Source organism: Antennarius striatus, chromosome 9 (genome assembly GCF_040054535.1).
Source record: "Antennarius striatus isolate MH-2024 chromosome 9, ASM4005453v1, whole genome shotgun sequence".
Classification (NCBI taxonomy): Eukaryota; Metazoa; Chordata; class Actinopteri; order Lophiiformes; family Antennariidae; genus Antennarius; species Antennarius striatus.
This window is the reverse complement of record NC_090784.1, coordinates 8,997,637-9,018,552: the sequence shown is the minus strand read 5'-3', so window position 1 is coordinate 9,018,552 and position 20,916 is coordinate 8,997,637. Positions and strand designations below refer to the sequence as shown.

The 20,916-nt window shown below is 39.8% G+C and overlaps 1 protein-coding gene across 1 annotated transcript in view; it reads left to right on the top strand.

Annotated features, from left to right (window-relative positions):
- The window catches only part of grb10b (growth factor receptor-bound protein 10b), a 71,370-nt gene extending 53,939 nt beyond the window's left edge, over positions 1-17,431 (top strand). Inside the window, exons 6-17 of the mRNA XM_068323197.1 lie at positions 4,657-4,813; positions 7,593-7,708; positions 7,995-8,069; positions 10,000-10,137; positions 10,364-10,474; positions 10,790-10,888; positions 11,111-11,188; positions 11,739-11,855; positions 12,167-12,233; positions 12,323-12,410; positions 12,698-12,791; positions 13,506-17,431. Of these exons, the coding sequence (XP_068179298.1) occupies positions 4,657-4,813; positions 7,593-7,708; positions 7,995-8,069; positions 10,000-10,137; positions 10,364-10,474; positions 10,790-10,888; positions 11,111-11,188; positions 11,739-11,855; positions 12,167-12,233; positions 12,323-12,410; positions 12,698-12,791; positions 13,506-13,652 (1,287 nt within the window). The 3' untranslated portion in view covers positions 13,653-17,431. The remainder of the gene's footprint in view (positions 1-4,656; positions 4,814-7,592; positions 7,709-7,994; positions 8,070-9,999; positions 10,138-10,363; positions 10,475-10,789; positions 10,889-11,110; positions 11,189-11,738; positions 11,856-12,166; positions 12,234-12,322; positions 12,411-12,697; positions 12,792-13,505) is intronic.
- Positions 17,432-20,916: the final 3,485 nt, after the last annotated feature.

Sequence of the window (20,916 nt, the reverse complement as noted above, 5' to 3'; positions counted from 1 at the left end):
ACCACTGCTGACTACAGCCAGGGGACAGCTGATTGTTTGAGGCCCATTCAGTTTTTTCATTCCCCATCTCATATTCTGGTTGACAGTTTGCTGGGGTGGCCCAGACCACACACAGCCCTACATTACAGTCAGAGGGGCTTTACAGAGGATGCTTGTTAATGGGAATATGAAGCTGGGGTCGGACTTGGGAGACACATCAATGGCTACAGTTCTTTTTTGGCAACATGTATTGGGTTTTTGTCAGACAGTGATAGAACAGTTATGGCTACATGGTGGCAGGGGATAGTTTTTTTCTCTGGCAAGACTGATGCTTAAAGCCAGTACACTGTTACCAACAAGGCTTGGCCTGTTTATTGGACATTGCTGTTGTATTGTGAAGGTTCATTTAAGGGTAGTTAATAAGTTCAGGGTGTGTCATTGTACACAGTGTGAAGGTTCAACTTCAGGCAAGGAGGTCCCTGAGCATATTAATCATACAAAAAAAACCAAGTTGCTTAAAAATTCACGGAACTGTTGGCGGTTGGACCGACTACAGAGTTTGCACATTAAAAAATTTGGTGGAACAAGGCAGTGCAGATTGCAGGTACACAGTGAATGATGATGATCATTTTTGATGCTTTGTCTTGACTGGAACACTCCTGTCTTTGTGCTGCTGTTATCCAGGTCCGCGACTTGATCACAGAATTACTCACATGTAGCAGTGCCTATGTGTTGCATGGTTCTGCCCAATGGATTATATTAATTTTGATAAATAATCTGCCATAGTCATTCCTGTCTGATGTAATCTCTTGTAATGCGTGCATAAGACCAGTGGAACTATTTATAGTGTAGCAACCAATTCTCTGCAATTTGGATGCATGTTAACTGCTGGGCGTGCACACACATGCTTTTCTAATACTCAAGTTTGTACAATACTCATTCACACAATCCAATATAGTCTGACTGTATTCTGTTGGCACTTGCCAGGGGTTTTACCTCTAAGGGGACCAAGAAGTAGAGTAGGTTGGTTGACATCACTAGTCTCTCATCTGTATCTGCTTTCTCATTCTTTCCCATCACAAGGCAGTCCAATGTTTTTGCCACACTTGGAGATAAGGTTTCTGAAGGCCCTTCCCAATTTTTGTGTTCATTCAATTTGTCTGGCCATTTAAGAAACCAGTGAACAGCTTTGGATCATTGCCTTAGGTCATGTAAAGTCATCCAATCTTTATCTTACTAACTGGTATCATGTGACTTTAGCCAACGATATGGCTAAAGTCATAATGTGACACAGAGATACTTGTCTAATGAGTCACCGGGCTCCTGAAGATTCTGGTTGTTCTTTTTCCCACCACCGACCAACTGTTTCTCTTAAAAACTCCCTTCACTGGCCTCCTCATGTTTCCTATCATCACATGGTATCTGTCTGGGGCGTTAGGTTCGTACAGTATACTCCACATCTCTGGAGTTTTATTTGAGGCCCTTTGCTGGAGGTAAATGGATCCTTACAAGTATCTGTGACGTTCCCCATGTACATGGCACTGTTCTAATGCTTGACGTAGGATAATGAAGATACAGCCAACCTTCAACTGACCTCTTTGTGGAAAGACCTAATTGCTTTTGTTCACATATGAAAACTACAGTATAAGTCCACACTAAACCGTTTAATTAAAAAGGACTTATCTGAATGCTGTGTACCAAATAGGACTGAAGTGCTTGCAGCTGCACAGGAGCCCAGACGGGCACTATGGGCTATTTGTTTAACAATTTTTTTCTATGTAAGTTATATTTATTTAACCATGTCAATCATTTAAAAGTAGTTGCAGCTAATAATTAATAATTGGATTTAATACAGCTGTTAATGTTATTTAATTTGTATAGCTTTTGTGGTCTTTTTAAAGGGAGATACATGCGCTCCCTCCAAACATCCAAACTGTAGAAGTAGATAAAGACCTGAGCGTTCTGGCTGGTGACCTCACTGATAATTACAGCATGTGTGTAAAAACCTGTATTGCAGTATGCGTTATGCACGCAGCCTTCTTGGGGCTTCCCCCTCTGGCTGACTAACCGTGACGTAGACGAGGGTGTGTTTCTTTATCTGTGTGAGGGTTTGATTGCAGTGGGAAGGAGGGGGTGGGTGGGCAAGACAGCTGTGGGGGCTAGATATGTAGTTAACAGTAAAGCATTCATGTCACACATTCTGCTGCAGTGTGTCACCAGACAGTTTTCTCACACCCTCTGCCCCCCCCCCCTTCTCATGTCTGTCTGCTGTCCACACACACACACACACACACACACACACACACACACACACACACACACACACACACACACACACACACACACACACACACACACACACACACACACAGGTTGAGATTTGCTTCATTGCATTTCCTCTGCAATGAGTCTTGTTACTAATATGGGAGGTAGATTGATCGGACTAGGGGGGGTTCAAAGTTAAGGCAAACAGAGCAAGAAATCAACTTAAGGAAGGGAAATGATGGGAAGCAATGACAACGAGAGAAACATAAAAAGACAAGCCCTCACTTGAAAATTTATGAGGAAGTTGGAGCCATTAAATGGGACAAACTTTTCCTTTTTCCTTTATCCTGTCTTCCTCTCTCTGCTTCTTCTCCTCTTCACTGCCCCACACCCTTCTCAATTTAACCTTCTCCCTCTGAGCTCCGAAAAGAAACCGAAACACTCTGAAAAAGTGTCTGTGCATGACTGTGCGTTTGTGTGTCTGCGAGACTGTATGGTTCTGTGTTTGTGTCTGTGTGTGCGTGCGTGTGTGTGTGTGTGTGTGTGTGTGTGTGTGTGTGTGTGTGTGTGTGTGTGTGTGTGTGTGTGTGTCAGCGTGTGTGCGTGCGTGTGTGCAAGTCTGTGCACATGTGTGCGTGTGTCAGCCTGTTCCTGTGTGGGAATGATTACATCAGCCTGCTGCCGCCTTATGATTGGTTGGTGAGTGTGTGGTTTGATTCAGTGTGCCTCAGAGCCTGTGGCTGAGGCTGTAACCCTTTGTGAGGGGGAGAGAGAGAGGGAGAGAAGGAAAGATAGTTGTCAGACTCAACCGGCACTAGCAGCACTGTGCTGTACCTGCTGCCATCTGGTCACTGAGTGTCTGTGTGTCTGTCCTGTGAACTGTACAGGTACTGTCTTTAGGTCACACAATGTTTTTTTTAGGGCTGAGCTTGTGGCCCAGATAGACTCAAGGACTCGGCTCCAGGATATGTGACAGGTAACGCAACTGTCAACCCCTAGCATTCAGATTGGTATTTAAAGCAGACGGTGCGAAAGAACAGCAAGATTCCTAGTCTTGGTGATTGTGTGTGAGGAGTCAGACTCGCACCAAAAATGCCTTCGTGTTCCCCGGACTGCTGCCTATTGCGGGCCGTGGAGGTAAGACCACTCTCTTTTTTTGTATCTCTGCTTGTCTTTGCCTCCGACTCTGTGCACAATTTAAGACAATCTCTTTTTGACTTCAAGCACAGCTCGTCGCAACCACGGCAAGACATGCAATGTGAAAATATCTTAAAGGTTGAGGACAGTTAGTTGTTGATTTTCAAGATGTCCAGAGTAATTAAAATAATCACACACCTGCAGCTATGGACGATCTGAATAACTAAAGCTTCTTTGCTTTTTGCCTTGAGCATATGGATGGATAGAACACCTCGGGCCTGCTGTGTTCAAACTGTGATGCTATGAGCTGCATCTTTACACAAGAACAGAATTTCTTTGTCATGACATATTATGTGGGGAAATGTGCATACATGACATGTGTAGGCTTAGTACAGTTGGTTGGATTCCTGTGTAGGCTGACAAGTCTGGATTCCTCTGCCAGCTAAATAGGCCACTCCAGTATTCTCCAAGGCTCATTAGATATGTTTGCTGTGAATGCCACTGCGTGGGTGACATCTGGAAAGCCAACCTGTGGACAGGTACTGGACGTAGATTTAGAACTTAGTAGGGGTAGCAGTTATATTACTTTGATTTGAGGTTGATTTACAACGGGACAAGTCTTACAATATATACGCCTTTGGAAAGATATTTGAATGACAATAGATATTCTAAGCAAAGCAATAGTCATGTGAAAATGTATTCTATCCACAACCTTATTCCTGGCACAAATTCAAAATATTAAGTTTGTGTTTTAAGTACATTTTGAAATATGTCCAATGTCCATGTCTTTTTTGAACATCTGTATATATTTTTTCTGAAGCTATTATTAGAAACCCATACACCTATAGTGCAGTATAGGTGTAGGCAATCCTGCTGTGCAGATGCTTGTATACACCACAGAATATTTGCTTATGTACTACAATAACAAGTTGCTATAAGACATGCCTGTGTGTTATTTCTCACACCACAATTGCTACATAGTGTAGAATGTCTGTCTTTTTCTATTGTGTGTTGTAATTACACAGGACTGTGTATACTGCACTCTATGGAGTGCTATATGATAAATATGATGCTTGTGTTTTGGAGAAAATTCTCAGCTTTACCCACCTATTACGCTGAAATTTCAAAAGTACTTGGTGTTAAGTGGCCATCACCATTTAGGATTCCCTATTGGGTTACTAAAATGTAAACCATGTTTGAACCTTATTATTCAACATATCACTCATTGTTATTTAGTCCATCAACCTTTTGCGGAATTTGGTTTTCTCATCATAGATTGTGAAGATATTCAGCGAAGATGGCCTGACTAAAGTGGTGGAGATCCCAGCCGACATGACAGCCAAAGACCTGTGCCAGCTCCTGGTCTATAAAAGCCATTGTGTGGATGACAACAGTTGGGCACTTGTTGAACATAACCCACTGCTAGGACTAGGTAAGGCATTTTGGTCATGTGTGGACACAAAAGAACATATGAATACACACTATGAGATGCTTGCGTACACTCACTCCACAGACACTCATGGAGCTTTGGATGAGTTGAGATACGTGACACAATAAATGAAGTCCTCAGGTGCACACAGCCATTCATGCCTGCACACTTTTTCAGACAGAGCATTCAGGCATACATTCTCACGCAGGCATATGTTCAAGCATGAGTGGATGCACATGTTATACAGCATGTGTGTGCCCAGAACCAGCACACAGTGTTTGTGTGCAAGGTTGCTGTTGTGACGCATTGTCAGTTTTCGCAAGATAACACTTTATTTCTCTAATTCATAACTGATAATCGTTTCGTCAGCCTCTTATCCGGATCCAGCTGGAGACTATCCAGGATAACTAGTGTAGGAGGCCTTGGTCGACTTGTGCTCTTCTTGGTGTCTAATATCACAGCATAATGTCATTGATCCAGAACTATAAGCCATGAGGGAAAGAGGTGATAGAGATGATTGATGAAGAGGTTAAAGGGTTATAGGTCATGTTAAAGCTTTTTCAGAGCGGTAGTAGCACATCCATTCTCTTGAAAATAGAAACTGTTGCTTATCAGTTTGAGAGCACTGGAGGTATTGTGATATAAAAAGGTAAAAATGGCAATGAGGAATGGTATTTAGTGTAAATCATTAAATTTCAGATGTGTAAGTGTTATTTATCAGTGGGCTGTTCAGAGGTAGTGTATTGTACAGTGTGTTCTTCATAGATTTAGTGTTAAATACTGTTCGAGGCATGGTCCCTCTCATTTACTGACAGCTACAACACCAGAACGCTGTGTTTAATGAGAAATGAAATGAAACAAAGAACCTGAACAAAGTGCTAATCAAGGAAGTCTAACTTGGTGCTGAAGGAAGAGAGTTTCATTTTACTGTCATGGTGATTTTGTATTGGACTTGGCATCATAACAGCAAGTTCAAAAAGCTGTGGCCAGCTGAACATTAGAAAACCCAACATCCCCCCTGAGGAGAGGCCGATTATAAAGCACTTATGGAAGACAAGTTAAGCTTGTGCTCATGTCTGTATAGTATAACAGATGTGGAAGGGAGGGGGTGTAGTTTTATATAGAGCAGTAGGCCTGCTCGGGAGACACGCTGCAGAAAGAGACATGATGAAAAACACATGTAGAAATACTTCAAACTGTACCAAACCTGACAACTGTAAATACATTTTTGCCAAAAATCACGTTTTCCTCTCACATATGGCCTGTATATTCTGCCAGGAAAAAAAACATTCAGCATTATTCAGGGTATGGGTCAAGTTAAGCCCGATACTTCACTATCCATCATGCTCCCATCATTTCTCATCAGTGCTGCCAACACGACGCTGCCAAACACAGTTAGTTTAGCTTGTTGTGAATGACATATTTTCTGGTTTGGAGTAACTCTGTTCTATTACAGGTGCTTTCTATTCTGGTGCACCTGTACAGCAAACATACTCTTTTCAGGCCGAGAATAACCACTTATCATAATTTATGTTCAGTAAATGAGATACACTGAAGCAGCAGCATGTTCATTGTTCAAATTGTTATGCATTTGCCAAACCAGCAGTCATCCAACATCTTATTTTTAAATGTGTGTGTTTGACGATTTGTGTCTATAAACAAAATACACAGAAACCTCTTGAGAAGTGGTTTGCGTAACGTCTTTTCAAATGAAGCAAATGTTTTTTTTATATATTTTTATTTTAGATGGATAGATAGATATTTGACTGTATATGAATTACTTTACTACTTGACTTAACATAACCTGCAACAACTTGTTAAGATGACCCTGATAGCAGATTTTTATTCTCAATACAGTGCGCCCTCGCGCATTCGCGCATCAACGCTCACGACTTCACTTTATCGCAGATTTTTGGTGGGCAGTCACGTGATACCGCGCGCGCATTCTATTGGCTGATGGCATCCGGAAGAGCACTAAGTTCTGTGAGTCTTAGACTTACGTGAGACACAAAAGTGCTTTAATCGGTCAATAAGAGTGTGGGAAAAGGTAATACAGATAGAAGGTTGTTAAATATCAGTATGGGGAGGGTTCATGAACGTTTAAATTACTGTAAATAATAAGATAGTTTGTTGCTCTATCGCGGAATTTCTTAATCACGTGTGGTTCCTGGAACGCAAAGAACGAGGGCGCACTGTACTAATACTGTACAAGAAAAGGTTTGTGACATAGTCAATGACCCCAGGCTTAAAGAACAGAAATGGGAGACAAGCAAAATGAGATGATGATGACATGTGCAGCTATTCGGTCCGACTGCTCTCGATTATGGATTAAAAAGGAAAATTCATTCTCATTAAATTAAACCCAGGATCATCCATCCATCTATTTTCTGCCGTTGTATCCGCAGTAGCAGGTCACAGGGAGCTGGAGCCTATCCCAGCTGGCATAGGGCGTGAGGCGGGGGACACTCCGGGCACGACGCCAATGTGCCCCGGAGCTACACACAAAGACAGACAACAACGCACACACACTCTCACTTATATGGACAACCTGAAGCACATGTTTTTGGAGGTGGGAGGAAGCGGTAAAACCCGAAGAGAACCCACGCAGACACGGGGAGAACATGCAAACTCTGCACAGAGCGGGACTCGAACCCGGAATCACCGTGTTGTGTGGCCACAGCGCTACCCACTGCGCCACCTTGCCGCCAAACTCAGCATCATTCAATATTTAAAAGCTTTTTGGTGTTGTTGTGTCATTGTCGCTTCTCTTTGCCTACCTCAGAGCGTTGCCTAGAGGACCATGAGCTGGTGGTTCAGGTCCAGGCATCGATGAGCAGTGACAGTAGATTCCACTTCAGGAAGAACTATGCCAAATATGAATTCTTCAGAAACCCCCTGGTAATCCTTTTCTCACACTGCCAAATGTTCCACATCACTTCTGACATCCTCCTGTTAAATTACAGCTTTGTGTGAACTTTGTTTTCGTAGTTTAGTGTTGTTCAACACCTTTATTACGAATTGTTTTAAATAATCCATATGTGACGGTATTGTGCCGCATCTTGTGACATGCTCTGTCCTTGTGACACTTGCATAACATTTCTTCTTCTGTCAAAATTTTCTTACCTGCTGATATAATGTGTGTATCTCTGTCTGCCCTCCTCATCCTCCTCTTGCTCTTCCCCAGACATTTTTCCCAGATCACATGGTTGCGTGGTGCCAAGAAACTGGTCGTACAATTGTACCATCCCAACTCCTTCAGGTAAGTGCGCACACACACATACTCTCTCTCTCTTTCTCTCTCTCTCTCTCTCTCTCTCCCTCTCTCTCTCTCTTTCTCTCTCTTTCTCTCTCTCTCTCTCTCTCTCTCTTCTCTCTCTCTCTCTCTCTCTCTCTCTCTCTCTCTCTCTCTCTCTCTCTCTCTCTCTCTCTCTCTCTCTCTCTCTCTCTCTCTCTCTCCTGCTCCTCCATTTGAATGTGACATGGATATAGCTTAGTTTACCTCAGAGCTCAGAGTCAGCACCAGCCACATAGTGTACAATCAAGCAGAAATACCTCACCTCTGACCCTGAGACAGTGTGTCTCGGCAGAGTCTGCAGTAATAACTACTGTTGATCCCCTGCTGACACCTGACTGTCTTGGAGCACCACAGACCTGACACTCATGATAGATGGAATTAGGCATTCACAAATGGGAGGTGCATTCCAACACCTGCCAACCATATGTTTGCATAGTACAATGTTTTCTAGGTATTGCACATTTTAAATAATGAGTGTTTGGTATACTGAAAATATTCCAAAGAACATTTTAATTGCCCTATTTCCTCTACAGGAGGTGTCACATGTATAAGAAATAATGAACAGTAACAGCGTGTGTCAGCTGATGTTGATTTTCTGGTGGGCTGTCACAAAAAATGCACGTTTGGGAACCATGACTGTATGAATTTTCACATTTGTGTCATGCAGCTGGGCTTACAGACCACTCATGGGCCACACAATGATTTGTGTATGAAGAAAAAATTAGAGGACACCAAATAAAAAGATGAAATTTTGAAGATCTTTGGGCTGAATGTATTGTGGGTTTATGCAGTATGTAGCCAACCTCTCTTCTGCATCGAGTAATGGAGCTGTCAGAGACAGAACCACCGGTGAAATCCATTTCTTTTTCCTTGTCACTCATATAAAGCTTTTAACCCCCCTGCTCATGGTAGACATATTGCTCTCTTATGCTCTGCATAGAGGAGTCAATAAATGAATAGGTATATGTTGATCCTTGGTTAGATCCTTAGTTGTCAGGAATCCACAAGTGCATGCTAAACTCAAAATCTTTACTTTCAGCACATTGTGGCTTCTGTCCAAATCAAGATGGTTTCTGTTCTGAGTGTTCACAGAGTTTGCCATTACACAAGAATGATTATGTCAAAGCAAAGTTTGGCATCTGAAAAAGGAAGCTTTTTGGATGAAAACTGCATGTGAATGTAGGCTCTACAGATGAGAAAAATCCTCATGCATGAAGTCTATTGTAGGGTGTTTCCACACACAGAAACATGAGCTTTAAATATTGTAGAGTATTCTGGAACAGCTTACTTTACAGCAGTAACCACAGTTTCCAAATAAGTTCTAATAACTGAACCTGCAACTTCATGGTGTCATAGTTTGTGAAACATGGAAAATACTCTCTAAATGCTTCAGACAATCATAGCACCGTTTATGGGTTCCAGAAAGGAATGTGCTACATTTACTGCTTTGGTGTACTCATGTTCTACACATTGTGTAAAGTGGCACATTTAATTCATAGTACTAAAGATATTAAAAAAATAGAAAGTGTTCTCAGAAATAAATACTGTAATTCCAATGTGAATGGATTATGCACATCTTGAACATCTGTCTGTGGTTATCTTGTGTAATGTACACACATCAATGAAAGCTCTCTTTGGTGCTCTGTGGCCTTAGATTTGACAGACAATAGCACACTGTCTATGGATCTTTTAGAAACGATCCCGGCATGAAATAATACCAGCAGCCACATCCCAACGATCCTAAAGACCATCAGTCCTAAAGCAAGCACCCTGGATGACAAGGCGTCCTCTGCCATTTGCTTCAGCGTCCACATGTGATGCCAACAAAGAGCTCAAAGGTTTCCACTTTGTGCTGATCTCCTGCTCATTGTCTCGCTCTCTCTGCCTGTCTCAGAACTTCCTATCGACCAGTGGTTGCCCAGAAATCCAGGGGTATCTGCATGTCAAGGACGTGGGCAGAAAGTCCTGGAAGAAAGTTTACATGTTCCTGCGGCGCTCAGGGCTCTACTGCTCCATGAAAGGCACTTCAAAGGTGACAGAAACACTCTCTTCATCTTCAAACGTATTTCATTGTCATTTCTAGATCATCTTTTACTAGTTTTTCTTAGGTGATTGCAGTTTTTATTCATCATCCAGGAAATTCATATGCCTGCCGCTGCACTGAGTTTTAGTGCAGATAGTGATTGTCTATTGAAGGCAGTCAGTCAGATCAGCTCTAGGCTGTGTGTCTGAAGTTCTACTTTTTTTTAAATCTGCAGGAGCCTAGACATCTGCAGTTATTGGCAGACCTTGAAGACAGCAACACCTTCACTGTCATCACAGGCAAAAAGCAGTATGGTGCACCAACAGACTATGGATTCTGTATCAAGGTGAGTCTCAGGTGAAAGATGCGTGAGGAAGATGATTTCTCTATATTGAATGGCATTAAATACCCTTCCCTGTTATATGTTAGGGGCTTCAGCAGACACTGGGATATATGAGTGCTGATGTTCTGGTTGATTTAGTTTCATTCCTAAAATGTTTTTGGTTTGTTTTTACTTGAAGTAATTTAGTTTTAATTTGTAAAAGTATTAAGTGTTCTAGTATTCGTGTAAACACCTTATACATATCTCTTTACCTTCACTTCAGATAATTCAATTGATAACAATAAAATATTGTTCCTAATGAAAAATGTTCAATCACAGCCCAATAAAAGTCGAGGGGAGATGAAGGAATTGAGGATGCTGTGTGCGGAGGATGAGCAGGGAAGGGTTTGTTGGATGACTGCCTTCCGCCTCTTTAAGGTAACTCAGTGTCTTGAGATAATATGCAGCATAAGTTTTAGCCTTTATGTACACAACACCAACAAAACAAAAATAGTGTGGCTATCGATTTTGGGTCATCATTTCTAGGAAGGGATTGGGTTTCTTAAACTGAACAGCTGTGAACCTTGAATTATTTGCAAGACTCTCAAGAAGTATTTTTATAATTTGTTGGTTGACCAGTGTGTTCTTTTTTTCTAACAGTATGGGATTGTTTTGTATCAGAATTACAAGATTCCTCAACAAAGAAAAACCATAATATCACACTTCTCAGCACCTGTGGTAAGTTTCTTCTTATTACTTACTTATAAAGTTTGGTAAACACTTGAAAACTCCCACCAAACCAAAATTTACATGAATTGTACAATAATGCTGCTATTATCAGTTTAAAGTGGTTCTAAGATCATTTATAGCCTAATACGCCAGTTTCATTTAGCTACATGGCATAATTTCTTAAATTTGACATAAAAACAACTGAGCTGACGTTTTGAACTATATGACAAGAGTTTTATTTGTACAGTTGTCGGCAAATTTTGTTTTACTTCTTCTTAAAAGCCTCAATATCACCTTTTCACGTAGCACTAGCTCAAAAACCAAATGTTTTTATTTATTGTCGCTGCTGATTCGTTATGACCCACTTTGCTATAACGTATTAACCACAAACAGCAAGAAATGGCATCAGTGAGTCTCCTAAACTTTTATGAGTTTAAGAGCAAAATAATGATATTCAACAAAGTTCTCCCAATTTTCATTCTCCTGCCTTTATCGTACTTTTCAAATTGCTGCAGCCAGGTTGTCTTTTTAATGAATGTGTGCGTCTGTCTCCCTCTAGCGGAGTGTATCGGAGAACTCACTGGTGGCAATGGACTTCTCAGGGAGAATAGGCAGGGTGATTGACAACCCTGTGGAGGCTCAGAGTGCTGCCATGGAAGAAGGACAGGCATGGAGGGTGAGATGCAACCTCAGTTTTGTTGGGAGTTTCTCTCACCGATGCCAAATAAAGCCAAATAAAAACACTTTTTGTATGTGGCATTGTTTATTTTACTCAGTTTTTTTGTTGAGTCGTGACTATAGGGCAGCCACCAAAATAGACAAAATTTCAGGTTCTTAAAGTCAGTGTACAATTATTTTAATTTTGCTCTGGTCTAAAGTTACTAAAACATTCAAAAGATGATGATGGCTGTAAAGTATTTAATTGTCATACAAACCATATCATGAAGTAATGCCTGTTCTTTCAATTTGATGTGGCATCTTTTTTAGAAGAGGAGTCAGCGAATGAATGTATTAGGCTCCCACAGTCCACTACACCACTCATCACTAAGCTCAGGTAAACATAGACTTTTGAGGTCAGTGGAACATTCAATCTTTACTTTTCAAAATGTGAGTTACTATGATTTTTTTTGCTCTTCTCTGCAGTAATCCACATAGCTCAGCTGTGGTTCCATGGTCGGATAACTAGAGAGGAATCCCATCGCATTATCCATCAGCAAGGACCAATAGATGGGTATGTGATCTGGAGTGACTTCAATTCACTGAATGAATAAAGGACAAACAAAAAGTCTTAATGTTGAAGCTTTTTAGTCTTACTGTATACTAAGATCATCATTATTAGTGTGATTATTAAAGTGGAAAAAAATAATTTCCCTATGGGGATTGGTAAAGGATTGATAATTATTATTATTGTTGTTTTTAATATTATTATTATCATTATTATTATCGTTATTAATATTATTAATGATTTTAAGTCTATGAATATTTTCCTCAAGTCAGCTTCCTTTTTATGTTTTACAGGTTGTTTCTGCTAAGAGTCAGTCAAAGTAACCCCAAGGCGTTCGTGCTCACATTGTGCCATCACCAAAAAATCAAACATTTCCAGATACTACCGGTATGCATTTTGGATGATTTTTTTCATTACTACGAATATCATTGTAGTTATAGAAATACCTAAGATAATAAAAGCTTTATTGATAAAAAATTATTTGTACAAAAAACCTGCATTCCTTCCTTATGGCAGTGCTTTTCAATTCTTTGTCCTGTAAAGAAGAAAACAATTTTGCGCCACAACTCATGCGCTTTAGTTTGTGTGCGTGTGTGTGTGTGTGTGTGTGTGTGTGTGTGTGTGTGTGTGTGTGTGTGTGTGTGTGTGTGTGTGTGGTGCATGGGCAGTGCAAAAAACTCATAGCAGCATAGCAGCTAATACTCCCTGCACACGTTGTAATAATTAGTTAGGTGAGCACACCACTGCCTTCTATTCAAATGGATGTGCACTTACATTTTACTCTAGTACAGTAATAAAATGTAACATGTAACCCAGCAAACGGTAGTTTTGCTGGGTTACATGTGCCCCCCTTGCAGAATCATAACATTAAGTTAAAGCACTAAATGCAATTGCTTAAAACCATATGAAAATAATAGCACAGTATACTTTGCAGTATTGTCATTAGTCAAGATATATACAGAAATATATACAGTATATATTAGGTTTCCACTAACAAGCCAACTATGCAAATCAATTGTTATGTACCTTTAAAGAGAGTCTAAATATCTCTTGTCTTCCCATGTGATTTCCCTGCTCCCTCTTGCCTGGACCCCTTTGAAGTGTGAAGAAGATGGCCAAGCCTTCTTCAGCCTTGATGACGGCGCCACCAAATTCACTGACTTAATTCAGCTGGTGGAATTCTACCAACTCAACAGAGGAGTGCTGCCTTGTAAACTCAAACATCCGTGCACCAGTGTGGCCTTATGACATCTTCGGATCATCTGAACTCATGACTCCTATCGCTTGACCTGACTGCCTAAAACAAACAAAACAACAGGAACCTTTCTGTTGGTTGGTCGTTCTTGTTTTTATCTTCATAAGAAGCTGGAGAATTGACTGGTGTTAAATTGTTGTCAGTGTATATTGCCACAAGTCTGTTGACTTGTCGGGATTGCTTCTGGTTCACATGAAATTAGGAAGATACCAATGCACAACCTGCTCATGAGGTTCCACAGTCAAGAAAAGAGAAGAGAATGGAAATGAACACTGCCATTTGAATGAACGCTGTTTCACTATTTTCCACAATCCTGCTACCCATATCAGTAAGCGTGGACAACATGACCTTCAAAATTGTATTACACAGGTGAAGAGTAGACTGTGTTTCCATTTAACTGGACAATTCAGTCAATGTCTCATTCACACTTCATCACTTCCTCAAAGAATATGCTGTCAATTGAGAATTGATAGTGTTTTGTTTTGCACTCAACAAACTGGAAATGCCTTGCGTGACTTTTCCACTGTTATATTAGTTACCTGTGAGATGGTGCCACTGCTCATAGTGTCATATGGACGTGTCAAAATCCAACATGGATACAATTCAGCAGTGCCCAAAGGACTGAATCCTTCCCTGGTTTTGAAACATAACAAAATGTAGAAAATAGCTAAGGAAAATTATAGAACTATTTGGTTCTAGTTTTCATCAATAGTAGTCAGTAAAAAGGACTGGCTCTGTCCACCCACGCAGAAATTATTTTGCTCCTGTCTGATTTCTTCATCTTTCTTGTCCTCATGAAACATTCATTGTGGTAATGTATCACCAAGTCTCCATTATTCACATAAGCTACAGTAAGGTCAATCATTCATTCTTTTGCACACTCTAGTTCATGTCGTCACCACTCACAAGTACTCCAATGTTTCCCATATTTGCCATGTAACCCTCTTAAAAGGGTGAATTAACAGGTAAAAAAAAAAGAAAATGCAGGAACAGAGTTTTTGTAATAGCGTTGTTAAAAAGAGGCTGGGTAGGGCCGCCATCTGTTGTAAGTCCCAGCAAGCAATATCACCATGATACTTGCTGCAAACATTTGAGTAGGACTATTTTATTCTCCTCACCGCAGAACAGGGAGTGATACCCACTGTCACTTCCTTTATGTGTTTATGAGGTGACAAGAAATTAAATGCTTTAACATTGTCCAACAATACTTCATCAATGCAGGTATAAAGTGATATCTGTGGAAAATGTTTTGCCTAGTCCAGTACCATCTTTACAGTCAATACACGTAGCCTCGTACGATTCAGTCTCTGAGATGCTGTAGAACTTGAATGTGGCTAGGAACATGGTTTAATGTACTTTTACCTCATACTGATAGTAGATGCTGAATTTTCTACCGAGAATGACTTGGGGAGCATTGATATCATACACACCTACTACTTATGATATACAGTACCACTTGTGTATGAGTTCACACTGAGCTGCTATTGCACCAGTGTAAGGAGAGAAGAGGATTGTCATCTAAATGTCTGCCTCTCTTTTTCATTCAATCTTCCCCTTACCAGTCTCATTTCATAATGTTCTTTTACCTACTTTTGGATTAAAACAAGACAAGTTTTGGACAACCCAGACTTCCAAGTCCAAAAGCGCTACAAAGCCCACTTTTAAGTTAACCTCAACTTAAACACGTTCCTCCATTTGAATGACTGAATTGACCCTGGTATGTGTGTTTATCTGACAATGAGAAAGCATCATAGGAGAATAGTGTGTATTTGGAATGTACTGAACACACTTTGTACCAATAATTTTCCCGTTTCCAGCTGAGGCCAGTCAAAAAATTTGACATTTAAATGGATTTTATTTCATGTTTTGGTGAATTGGTGATGGATATACTTTAATTACCAATAGTGAAAGGAGATTTCAGTACAGCATCTCCAGATTGCCTGGATCAGATTTTTTTTCAAAAGATAAGAAGGAAGTTTTCAACACCTTGTGATGCGTCTGGCACATGAAGGGCAAGATTCAGCCATCTCAATATCTTGAAAGAGACAGACGTTTAAGAGCCCAAATATTGGTTGTAATCAGTATTATTCCTGTAAATGTATGCAATTATCATAATTACAGTATATCCATCACTACTCACTAAATGTAAAATTTCTAAAAGCCTACCATTGGAAGTTTTGAGTACAAGCTCACCAGTCATTATTGAGATATCAGTTTCCACTTACCTGTAATACAACGTCAACAGCTAAAATTTTATTTATCTCCAGGTTGTCAAAGTAGTTCGAGCTCTGGTGCAAAGTAGTTGCACCATTTCGACTCCACATGCATGATTACCATTATTATCTGAGATGCAACGACACAATCCTATTTAAGGCATTGTTGCATCAACATTTATCAGGATGTGACTGATTACTTGAATTTTAGATTTCTTTTTCCTGCGCTGTTCTGTACTATTTTCTTTTGCCACTGTTACCATGCAGTGATTGACCCGTGATTTATTATTCTAAGTAATATTATTATTGTAGTGAGCTAGCATCTACTGATGTCTTTTGCTATTTTTACAGGTTCAACAAAAACATTTTTTCTCATCTTGAACACTTTTTATGAATTGATTTGTTAACCTGGCACACTGGCATTGACTGTGTTAAATTTGTTATTCCAAGAGACATGTGGAATGTTGTGAAATCAAAAAAGTTTCCCCAAGCACTACTAAGTTTTTTCATACCATTATAATTACTCTTTGTGTCACTTCTGGTTTTCTAAAAAAAATACCCATTAATTAATTCAATCATGTTTTGTTCAGTAGCCTCAAGTTTTGTCTCTTACATCACTGCTTTAAGGTGGCCCAGACCTTGAGCAGATATTAAAGAGAATATGAATGAGGCCGGATATGTTTTGGGAAACAAGGTTAAGCAATTCCAACATCTCTCATCACTGTTAAAACACTTTGCCTTGAAATGATAGAAGATATATAAGATAAACTTCATTCAAACTATCCCAGAGGATCATTGTGTTGACGCTCTTTCTGCAGAATGAAGAAACTTGAGGGTGAGTTTAATTGTTTGCGTGAATGGGGATTTTCATTTTAATGTATGTGTAAGGATTCTGTCCATGACATTTGATAGAATAAGGATTGTAACTTAGTCTTTTGTAGATATGGAATTGCATCTTAAGCTGTTGAGACATGTCTGAAGTTTTTATCAAATGCTTCTGCACTCAGTCCTCCACATTCAGTTTAGATTTACCTGATTCTACAGTCATTTTCAAACTCTCAATGTTGCTCGTGTTCCGTCATTAGGAGAAGACATCAGTGTGTCATGTGAAGGGCCAGTGGCTCCTAAGGAGAATTTGGTGCGTAAGGACTGCTGGGTTGACTGCGTCTCACTCCAAATGCAAATCTTTGGAAGGAAATTCAAGTGAACATGAAAAAACAAAAATCCTGAGGGATTGATGGCCGTTTTTTGTTTTGTTGTCATAATGGGTCTGAATGTAACTGGGCTGCTCAGGGTTGACTTGGAGCATGTAAAAACACTACTGCTCCTTCAGATCTCTAGTACTTTATGTACAGCATGATGATGGACGAGACTGTTTTGTTTTCATTGAGTTGGGATTCGTTATGACAGGCTTCTGTCCATTATGTGCACCACCAACATGCCAGTTGTAATAACTTGAAAAGTACCCTGTCAGCAAAATTGTGTGCTATTTAGAGTAATGTTTACAGTATTGTTAATACTCTTTTTTTAAGCTGCTTATAACAAACCTTAAAATCCTTGCCTGACTACATGAGCTGATTTAAATCCCCCAACAGGTAATAACAGGTGGCTAATTCACAAAAAAATGTCCTCAATTTCATGACATCAGTTCTATTTGATAAGAAGATGCATTGCAAACTGATGAAGGTAATGATTATGTTGCGTCTTTCAGACATGACCACATAGTCACTGAAACGTCATTAAATGAAGTCATGGTGGACTACAATCTCAATTTCAGTAGCCAGGTAACAACAAATGGTGCCAATGAGTACACCTTTCAGCCAGCAAAACTTAGCCTAACATAAGGACCAAATACCGTTTAGAGGGTTTCACTCACGCTCATGACGATAAAATTTAATTTCAGATCATCAGTTATGACAGTAGTCCATGATTCTGCTGAAAAGGGATATTTCAGTTGAAGTTTTGATTTAATTTAGGATTCTGCAATGGTGAATTATTAGTATCTTGGCTCCCATTCATTTTCATAACACTGTCTCAATGCAACATTACATGGCTGTACAAATTATTAAGATATATATATCTATATATAAAAATATAAACTATTATGTATTTCAGGGAATGCAAATAATGAAAACAGTAACATCTCTTTTTTTGTAAGAGAGGGCTCCTGTATTCAAAATGGACTTTGCTTCATTCTGTAAATAGTTGAATGGCTTATAAATCTTAATTGTAACCTTTTCAGGTATTTTTGTACAAATAAGGGACTGATATATTCTGTTTCTTGTAATTAGAATAAAACATTAATGCATTGATATAAAAACTTGTGTTTGTCGTCATTTTGAAAATGTTCCCCAAGAAAGAAATTCAAAAAGATAATAATTTCTATTGATGTCAAAATATTTATACTAGTGTAAATATGATTAGAAACAGAAAGATGTACACATCATTTGGTTTTCCACAAGATGGTGCAATACCATAGAAAGTCCAGGGACTGCTTTATGAAATTCAAATGACATGTCAAAGACAGAGTCTTACCATAACCAACAGCATTAAAATAATTATTACGATTAGAACATTAAATCAACTTTATTAATCCCCAAAGGAAAATTATTTTTCCGCTTTAGTGTTAGTCGAGTGTTAATCATTGTAAGAAAATGTTTGCATTAAAATTGTAAGAGTCATTTTGCCTTGTGGGGGTTTGACATGATATTTACGATGGCTTGAGACAAACGAGTTGTTAATACAGTAAGGGACACATTACTGACTCTAGAAAAGATCAGTCACAGGAGGTGATATCCCTTCATGGATTGCAGGGGGTCTAAGAAAGCCAGGAAGTCCTGGAAATCAAGGGGTGAACATCTGTGTGTTGTAAAATGTAAATTTGTTGTTGGGATGGGCTTGAAACGGGTATAAATAGTGAAATACTGTAACAATTGTCACTCTTAAAGTCCTCTGCTCTCCATACCGGTATGTATTAAAGAGAAATGACTGATCACACCGTGTATGTACTGTAACTTATAATTCTTCGGAAAATTAGACATCATGCATATATATATATATATATATATATATATATATATATATATATACACAGGCCCGTGACACACACGCATTGTCCAACATGGGTCTTGAGCTGGCTACCCTTCGGTCCCCAAGACTTAGTGGACTGAGCTACCGCCGCCCCGATTTTGTAAATGAAATCTTTTTCTAGTTGCACAGTGATCTGCTCCCTAATCCCATTGGGAATCTACCCTCAACAACCACCATCTCTGGTGGGGTTTGTCACACCCTGTGGATTATCAGTCATGCAAAAGACAAAGTTTCATGGCTTTAAGTTTTACTTCAGCTAAAGAACAAGATTAACTCACAGGGAATTTGATGCCATAGAAACATTTACTTCGTAAAAATGGGGACTTTGCTATATTTTGTTATAAATTATGTTTGCATACATACTAGATGTAAAAGAGATTGTAAAACAATACAGTTCAACGGGTCTGTAATGAGTCCTACCCTTTTCAATTGTGTTTTTGTGGTTTTTGTGGTTTTGAGGATTATGTGGCATTTTAATAGTATTTCAAATGAGGAAATATAATATTTATTAAATTACTCCCGGTCTTATTATCAAAGTGTTAGCCTTGCTTTTTCCAACGTGAACTGATGTGTTTCTGCTTGCAGACCTTACCACTTCAAACTAACAAACAAACACAAAAAGGCTCACTTGACTGCATAAACTACAGAAATTTTTTCAGCTGTACTTATAATTCAAACATCCCTGTAACTTCAATTCATAACAGAATTGAAGATACAGGGATGTGTCCACCGTCTCACAGGAGTGTTTTTTTGACAAGGTATTTATAATGGCTTGAGCCACAAGGGCATTAATGGCAGGTTACTGGTGGTAAAGATTGATAATGCCATCAAGCTTTCGTGGGTCACAGGGGTTTTCACGGGGGGTAGAACATCTGAGTATTTTAAAATGTAAATCTGTTTTTGTGCTAGTGCTACTATCTGTACTGGTATGTATTAAATAGATCTGATTAATCACACAATGTGATAATTCTTCAGAGAATTAAAAATTTCATTCTACCCCCCAGGTCTATTAACTATGTTCTTTTTTGTGCAGTATGGGCAACTCCCAACCGCTTGCAGTGTGGTGATCAGTCTGACGGCACTCCCATGTAGCTGCCTGAAAACTGCTAACATGTAATTAGCTTGTAGCACTATTAATGCGATGACTCCTACATAAACTGGCTCAGGTTACTTTTTATTGCAATGTGCGTAGCTCGTTCTCTCCCACACCAATGACATTACTCCATAATCCCACCAGTATTGCTCAGTTTTACACACACACACACACACACACACACACACACGCACGCACGCACGCACGCACAAACACACACACACGCAAGGGACCTGTAGGCATGCATTAGATAAAGGTGAGAGCAAGAGCGGCCGGCAGCTACCTCATGGGGCGCCCCACTGACTTGTAAGGATGACCGCCCTCCATAGTCTCGAGGACGGTCATCCGCCTTGACCTGTTGGGTGGGAAAGGAAATACAATAGGGATAGGTGCAGAGCAGGGAAAAGAGAGGGAGAGGGAGAGAGAGTGTTAGGAGGATTTTTAGTCTACTCTTACATAAGCTGAGGGTGTCTGCCCCCCAGACCGAGGCCGGGAGATCATTCCAGAATAAAGGAGCCAGATAGCTAAAGCTTATGCCTCCTGAAGGGTTACCAGAAGTCCTGCATCCTCACATCGCAAAGCCCAGGGAGGATGATACAGTTCAATGTGATCCTCAATGTAAGACGGAACCTTACAGTGAAGAGCTTTATATGTGATCATGAGGATTCTGAATTTTATTCTAGATTATATAGGTAGCCAATAAGGACAGCAAGACAGGAGAGATGTGCTCTCTCCCCCCAGTTCGAGTCAATATGCAGGCAGCTGCTTTCTGAGCTAATTGTAGAGTCCTAATTGAGAAGATTGAACAGCCCGATAATATGGAATTGTAGTAATCCAATTTAGAAGTAAAAAAGTTATGAC